General features: G+C 44.9%; 1 protein-coding gene across 1 annotated transcript; it reads left to right on the top strand.

The window, feature by feature from the left end:
- Positions 1–6,601: 6,601 nt before the first annotated feature.
- Positions 6,602–8,479, top strand: nkx3.3 (NK3 homeobox 3). The gene is made up of 2 exons (XM_038990628.1): positions 6,602–7,165; positions 7,629–8,479. Exons 1-2 carry the CDS (start codon positions 6,817–6,819, stop codon positions 8,105–8,107), a joined length of 828 nt encoding a protein of 275 aa, XP_038846556.1. The 5' UTR covers positions 6,602–6,816; the 3' UTR covers positions 8,108–8,479.
- The last annotated feature ends 161 nt before the right edge of the window (positions 8,480–8,640 follow it).

The following is an 8,640-nucleotide window of genomic DNA, read 5'->3' as shown; positions in this document are numbered from 1 at the left end:
ACTTCCATCTAACTTCCCACCTATAAAATGGGAAACATCCAACTGGGCACACCCTGGTGGAATCAAGGTTATTTCAACGAAATTACGTTGAACCGACGTGGATAAGACATCGAATTGATGTCTGTGCCCAGTGGGATGGTCTTCCGTCACAGTCCCCAAATAAAGGATAATGTTCAATGGGACGAGAGAGTGGCATAGTTTGGGTTTACAAAGGAGGAATTCATATAACTTTGATCTCCAGGTCTCCATATCACTGCCGCTCATTAGAGACAGCTAACCGTTTTAAACAAACGACCTGCCTCTCTATATAGGCCTACACAGGACTGATCCGATACGAAGACGCCATTAATGGGGATGAATAGAAACGTAAACAGTGTTCGTCTCCAGTGATAGGCCGCTTCCCCTGGCTACTGCACTGCCGGTAGAGGATACCTGTGTCAGGGTAAGTGGCAGAGAGACGCAAAAGTAAATAGAGATGGCGACAGGAGGGCGATGCCTGAGGACGCGGTGTGTGTATGTGTGTCACAGCGTGTGTGCGTGCACGTGTGTGTGTGCGGAGAGAGTAAGTGCCACAGCCGTGATTTCTATCTATTGCTGTCAAAGATTGCAGCTCATCCAAAAGGCGCACGGCGTTAACAGAGTTCCCTAAAACAGTCTCCCAGGGTTACAAAGAACAAAGGCCAAATATAGAGTAGACATATAGACAGCTATAGGCCTAGCGGAGGAAGTTAAATATTGATAGCCCACCTTACTCTCTCATCCTGGTCTACCCGAGCAGCAGCAGCTGTCAGCGGGGTTGGGGAATGACAGAGATGTGCTCCGGATCCCCGGACGGAAAGAGGAGAGGCATATATAAACATATCTAGGCTGTTAATGGCATTATATAGGCCTATGTAGGCTATATGTGTGCAATATCTATGCTTCTGAGTAAATGTGAATCATACCGTATTTTAGGAGATTGTGATGATGCTGAAAAAAGTAATTTGTCATTATGCATATAAGCCTACAACAGCTAGCCTACAAAGATCCTGTAATATAGGCTACCATGAACACCTGTAGGTTTGCTTAACAGAATTTCCATGACTTCTTCTCCAGACATGTTTTGACACCTCAGGGCTGTGTGTTCTCTGTAGTCAGAGCAGAGAGAAAGAGAGACCTCTCTGTTTAGTCAGGGGACGAAAACAAAACACAACCAAGGAGCAAGAACACTCACCTGTCATCACATCATCACATCATCTCATAAATGAAAGGTAGGCTCGGAAGTTGCACAATATGGACAGAGAGGGAAGTGTGTGTGTGCGTGCGTGCGGAGGAGGACTGCGAGTTGCTGCGCATAAAGGTAATGTGTGTACTTAGGTAGACTATTTTAAATGAGGTTATTGAGCTTTTTTTTTTTTTTAAAGCTGTATTGCGTAAAAAGGCACTCAAGACTAGGCTAATGACAGAAAAATCCAATCACCCAAAAATATATACAGCTGAAAATGTAGGACAAAAAAATCCCAAGAAAGTAAGAACAATGGAATGTCTCAATAAACGCATTATCAAACATGAAACATTATTAAAATAATGTGTAGTGACGTCTTATGTAAACAGTTTCCAACAATTATTGTATATAGAGGATATATAGGAAACCCTAATTATGTCATCATGACACATTTTCATTTAAGATCCTGATTGCAGGGTTGTCTCGATCATATTCAGATTATTATTGTTCTATTGTGAAGATGTTCTATTGTTCTATTGCTCTGTGTTGGAACCACTCGTCTAGGCGCAGGGCTGTATTTCCATACTCTCTCAAACCCATGTTATGACTGAGCCATTTTACTGAGTGTGGTAATCATTACTACCACAGGGCGGCGCTACTTACTCATTAACTAACTAACATTGACAGCAAGTTAAATGAAGGTGAGCGAATTACGTCAAGAATGTAGGCTATTATATTCCAGGGCAATGATCCTCTGAGTCTTCCCTTTTCCAAATCAGTTTGCCATGGTTGCCAGAAGAGCTGCTGGAAGATGGATGATGGTGTTCATTCTGTTGCTGAAATGTTCAAGCTTCTAAATCACCTGTCAAACCCATTCCAAGGAGGGCCGAGTGTCTGCAGGGTTTTACTCCACCCTTGTACTTGATTGATTAATTAAGGTCACCAATTTGTAAGGAACGCCCCTCGCCTGATTGTCTAGGTCTTAATTGAAACGAAAAAACGAAAACCCGCAGATGGCGTTGAGGAGTACACCACATCAGTCACTGGCTTCATCAATAAGTGCATCGATGACGTCGTCCCCACAGTGACCATACGTACATACCCCAACCAGAAACCATGGATTACAGGCAACATCTGCACTGAGCTAAAGGGTAGAGCTGCCGCTTTCAAGGAGCGGGACTCTAATCCCGGATGACTGTACTCCCTGTTCACTCATGACTGCACGGCCAGGCACGACTCCAACACCATCATTAAATTTGCCGATGACACAACAGTGGCAACCGACAACAACGAGACAGCTTATAGGGAGGAGGTCAGAGACCTGGCCGTGTGGTGCCAGGACAACAACCTCTCCATCAATGTGATCAAGACAGAGGAGATGATTGTGGACTACAGGTTGAGAGCTTCAAGTACCTTGGTGTCTATATCCCCAACAAACTAACATGGTTCAAGCACACCATGAATGTCGTGAAGCGGACACGACAAAACTTATTCCCCCTCAGGAGACTGAAAAGATTTGGCATGGGTCCTCAGATCCTCAAAAGGTTCTACAGCTGCACCATCAAGAGCATCCTGACTGGTTGCATCACTGCCTGGTATGGCAATTGCTCGGCCTCCGACTGCAAGGCACTAAGAGAGAAGTACGAACGGCCCAGTACATCACTGGGGCCAAGCTTCCTGCCATCCAGGACCTCTATACCAGGCGGGGTCAGAGGAAGGCCCTAAAAATTGTCAAAGACTCCAGCCATCCTAGTCATAGACTGTTCTCTCTGCTACCACATGGCAAACAGCTTCTACCCGCAAGCCATAAGACTCTGGAACATCTAGTCATATGGCTACCCAGACTATTTGCATTGCCACCCCCCCTCTCCACACCACTGCCACTCTCTGTTGTCATCTATAGATAGTCACTTTAGTTAACTCTGCCTACATGTACACACTACCTCAACTAACCGGTGCCCCCGCACATTGACTCTGTACCGGCACCCTTCTGTATATATTGTTATTTTTTACTGCTGCTCTTTAATTACTTGATACTTTTATCTCTTATTCTTATCCCTATTTTTTTTAACTGCACTGTTGGTTAGGGGCTCATAAGTAAGCATTTCACTGTAAAGTCTAAAACTGTGGTATTCGGCGCATGTGACTAATAGAATTTGATTTCATATGATTATAAGAAATCCCGCTATGCCCTCCGACGAACCATCAAACAGGCAAAGCATCAATACAGGACTAAGATTGAATCGTACTATACTGGCTCCGGCGCTTGTCGGATGTGGCAGGGCTTACAAACTATTGCGGACTGCAAAGGGAAACCCAGCCGCGAGCTGCCCAGTGACACGAGCCTACCAGACGAGCTAAATGACTTCTATGCTCGCTTCGAGGCAAGCAATATTGAAGCATGTATGAGAGTATCAGCTGTTCAGGATGACTGTGTGATCACGCTTTCCATACCTTTAAACAGGTCAACATTCACAAGGCCGCAGGGCCAGATGGATTACCAGGACGTGTACTCCGAGCATGCACTGACCAACTGGCAAGTGTCTTCACTGACATTTTCAACTTGTCCCTGACCGAGTCTGTAATACCAACATATTTCAAGCAGACCACCATAGTCCCTGTGCCCAAGAACACCAAGGTAACCTGCCTAAATGACTACAGACCCGTAGCCCTCATGTCTGTAGCCATGAAGTGCTTTGAAAGGCTGGTCATGGCTCAAATCAACATCATTATCCCAGAAACCCTAGACCCACTCCAATTTGCATACCGCCGCAACAGATCCACAGATGATGCGATCTCTATTGCACTCCACACTGCCCTTTCCCACCTGGACAAAAGGAACACCTATGTGAGAATGCTTTTCATTGACTACAGCTCAGCGTTCAACACCATAGTGCCCTCAAAGCTCATCACTAAGCTAAGGATCCTGGTACTAAACACCTCCCTCTGCAATTGGATCCTGGACTTCCTGACGGGCTGCCCCCAGGTGATAAGGGTAGGGAGCAACACATCTACTACGCTGATCCTCAACACAGGGGCCCCTCAGGGGTGTGTGCTCAGTCCCCTCCTGTACTCCCTGTTCACTCATGACTATATGGCCAAGCACAACTCCAACACCATCATTAAGTTTGCCGATGACACAACAGTGGTAGGCCTGATCACCGACTATGATGAGACAGCCTATAGGGAGGAGGTCAGAGACCTGGCAGTGTGGTGCCAGAATAACAACCTCTCCCTCGAAGTGATCAAGACAAAGGAGATGATTGTGGACTACAGGAAAAGGAGGACCGAGCACACCCCCATTCTCATCGACGGGGCTGTAATGGAGCAGGTTGAGAGCTTCAAGTTCCTTGATGTCCACATCACCAACGAACTATCATGGTCCAAACACACCAAGACAGTCGTGAAGAGAGCATGACAACACCTATTCTCCCTCAGGAGACTGAAAAGATTTGGCATGGGTCCTCAGATCCTCAAAAGTTTCTACAGCTGCACCATCGAGAGCATCCTGACTGGTTGCATCACCGCGTGGTATGGAAACTCCTCGGCCTCCAACCGCAAGGTACTACAGAGGGTAGTGTGTATGGCCCAGTACATCACTGGCATCCAGGACCTCTATACCAGGCAGTGTCAGAGGAAGACCCTAAAAATTGCCAATAACTCCAGCCACCCTAGTCATAGACTGTTCTCTCTGCTTCCGCACGGCAAGTGGTACAGGAGTGCCAAGTTTAAAACCGAAAAGCTTCTTAACCCCTTCCACCCCCAAGCCATAAGACTCCTGAACAGCTAATCAAATGGCTACCCAGACTATTTGGATTGTCCCATTTTTACGCTGCTACTACTCTCTGTTTATTATCTATGCATAGTCACTTTACCTCTACCTACATGTACATATTACCTGTGTCCTCGCACATTGACTCTGTATTGGTATCCCTCGCTACTGTTATTTTATTGTTGCTCTTTAAGTATTAGTTTTTTTGTTGTTGTTGAGTAAATACGTTCTTAACAATTATTTTTCTTAAAACTGCATTGTTGGTTAAGGGCTTGTAAGTAAGCATTTCACGGTACCTGTTGTATTCCGCGGTACCTGTTGTATTCCGCGCATATGACAAATAAAATGTGTTTTGATTTTATTTGAAACTCGGCCCTTCTTGGAATGAGTTTGACACCCCTGTTCAAAATCAATGGCAGTCACTCTACAATTCACCTTCACATTTCTCTAAAATCGCAAGCTAATTGAGGTGCTCATTGGTTTCTCCATTCCTTTCTTCACTTGACCATAACTAAGCTATGTTGTTGTTAGGCCTACTATCTGTAAACAATCTGCAGACAAAGTCTTCTTAATACAGTTATACATCGCAAGGTCCTCTGATAACAAAAGTTATTAAGGCTTAAATGTTCTGCCCATCCCTTCTGCAAATACAGGCAATGCCACACCTGCGAAAACCACGAGGGTAATCAGGCTTCACTCACTTTACAAACACTGACCTACAGTATATAGGTCAACTACATTTACCTGACATATGATCCGTTATGTACACAAGTAAACTTTAAATAGTACTTTGATTGAACAGTCATTTCGCTGAAAGTTTTGCAGCGTTTGATCCATGGGACATGCATAGCCTACTGTTTAGGCCATTTTAGGCATTATTTTAGCTTCAAATCCACATCAAGGCAAAAGCACAGGAAAGGTGATTAGGACTATAAAAAATGTAATCATGAGAAAAATAGAAAACACATGAAAGTAACTTTTTATACTAGTTACAACCAAATGGACAGAGGGGCGCAGCACACATTTGTGGACAAAAATTATAAACAAAATACTATATGCCAGCTCCCTGTTTAATTGTCAACCTCTTTACTAAATTTAATGTAGGCTAATATTGAAATGCGTAGGCCTATGCAATACCTATAGTGTGGATAGCCTATTAGGCCTGAGGCGGTGAGGCTATAGCGCACGACGGTCTCCACATCCATTGTTATTGATCCTTCATAACACATTCAAACCAGATAAGAGTAGGCTACACAAATACAATGTTCTTAGATCTTGCAGAGCTCCGCGAGCCAATAGCCCTTCACAGATTGCCCTCAACAAAATCACCCCAACTGTTGTCAAACTGAAACATACGTTTAAAAGGTCTGAATTTGTGCTACCTCCATCCCTCATAGTCCATAACACTTATACAATCACTGCAGGCATTTCCTCCTTGTCTTCAAATTACGCAAGTTTATCCAATTTATCTCTCCGTCCTCAAATAAATCAAGCGCTTGAGGGATAGAAATACAGGGCAAGGCGGTCTGGGGCGGGGATAAGTAGGTCAGACAGCCAATCAGCGCAGGCTTCAATGGCAGTAGTGAGAGTTGTAGTGCAGACATGACATCTAATGACACCTCGGCTGTTGATTAGACCAGAGGCTGTTTCACCGCAATTAAATCATCTCGGGAGAAGATCGAGAGAGAAGAGCAACGGACAACCCAATCAATACCTGTAGTTTAGTTTAGACTTTTGAGGGTCTCTGGATGGGGGTCGCAAGACTTTAGAGAGCGGGCTGAGAGAGTAGCCTAACAAAACTTCGGTTGTGATAAAAAATTGGTTTTGCGTAAATGTTATCATGGCGCTGGGCTGCTCCTCTTTCTCCATCAAGGACATCCTCACCCGCGGACGTGACGCACGAGACAACATTCCAACTTCACGGGATCTGACAGAACTCTGCACGTTAAAGCTGGCCTCCATCAACCAGGACCGGCAAACCGAGAGCAGGGATGGGAGCTTGAGGGGTCCCGGTTCATCCACTTCGGATTGCAGTGACGAGCACAACGGGGATGAGATGGAGATGAAACACATCCGCCAAGGAAGTATTAGTTCCTCTCCTGGTTTGGAAGACATCAGGAACCCTACGTCCGAGTTCGGTAGTGAAGAGTCCACTGGGGAGGAGGCGGAACACATGGCATGCAAAAAAGGTACTTCGCCCTCTGACTGTCTATAATATTATTTATATCGACCATGAATCTAAATGCAATTATAAACTGGGTGGTTCAAGCCATGAATGCAGATTGGCTGAAAGCCGTATTCCACGGGTGTGACAAAACATTACTTTTTACTGTGCCAATTATGTTGGTGAGCAGTTTATAATAGCAATAAGTCACCTCGGGAGTTTGTGGTATATGGCCAATATATATAGGCCTAAGAGTACAATTATAACCCTACTTACTGGCTTTGAACTTGTAGCCCAATTTATTGAGTAATAAACATAAATGTAAGTACTTGCGGTCATCTTCACTTGAAGGACATTTTGTGTAAACACGCTGTGTCCTGGAGAGATATAGACTGGCTAGCCTACGTTGTTGCTATTTGAAAAATAAAGAGGTCGCCTGTTTGCCAAATAACCACAAGAGCTTTTATTTTCTCTTTCCTCCAATACAGACATAAACAACAAACAACCCAGTCTGGATCATGACAAACCGAGGGAGGAAGAGGAGAATGAGAGGGAGAGTAGTTACACCACCGTGGGCCAATCCATATCTGGTAACAAGAAGCGCTCCCGTGCGGCCTTCACCCACGCGCAGGTATACGAGCTAGAGCGTCGGTTTAACTTGCAGCGCTACCTGTCCGGTCCCGAACGGGCGAACTTGGCGGGCGCCCTGAAGCTCACGGAAACCCAGGTGAAAATCTGGTTCCAGAACCGGAGATATAAGACCAAACGGCGGCAGATGGCGGCCGAACTTGCCGCTTGTAGCTCCCCGACACCAGCCACACTGGCTAAGAAAGTGGCGGTGAAGATCCTGGTTCGAGACGATCAGAGACAGTACCGAGGGGACGAGCTGCATAGTCCGCCTGCTCTGCCACTCTATCTGGCCTACCAATATGGATACAACCCCTACATGTACTGCTTCCAGCCATGAATCTCTAGCAATGCGCTTTATGGGAGGATGCATTGACACAATGGTGTAGCTACAATTCCTCATGACATTCATTCACTTTTTGGACTTACTAAAAGATGAAAAAGACACTGGATAACCAGACGACATTTCTACATGCGTCTATGTGTAGCTAAATACTTTCTTTATTCTCTATTGGAGAGTGAGGTCATTTCAAAGCACAGGGAGCTTTTTGATACTGTATACGTGCAAGGCAAATGGGCCTATAAACATTACACTGACAACATTGATGGATACAGCTAAATGTAGTAGCCTAGATAACAATATTGGAATTATTACGCAGGAATGTGCATCGAGTTTAATTGTATAGCCAACTAATAACTAAATAAAGCTTAAAAACTAGTTGGGAGTCATCATTATCCTAATGTCATTGTTTACACACACACACAAAGTTGATAACTCATTATAAAACAGGAAAGGGGTACATTCAACGGTGTCTTCCGCATTTAACACAACCCCTCTGAACCAGAGAGGTGCGGGGAGCTGCCATAATCGAC

The sequence above is a fragment of the Salvelinus namaycush genome, chromosome 4, assembly GCF_016432855.1.
Source record: "Salvelinus namaycush isolate Seneca chromosome 4, SaNama_1.0, whole genome shotgun sequence".
In the NCBI taxonomy this organism is placed as follows: Eukaryota; Metazoa; Chordata; class Actinopteri; order Salmoniformes; family Salmonidae; genus Salvelinus; species Salvelinus namaycush.
Note: the sequence above shows the minus strand (reverse complement) of the source record. Positions and strands in the feature narration are given on the sequence as shown.

Coding starts and splice junctions, on each gene's coding strand:
- nkx3.3 (XM_038990628.1), top strand. CDS start 6,817: ATGGCGCTGGGCTGCTCCTCTTTCTCCATCAAGGACATCCTCACCCGC. Junction 7,166..7,628: donor ACACATGGCATGCAAAAAAG/GTACTTCGCCCT, acceptor CCTCCAATACAG/ACATAAACAACAAACAACCC.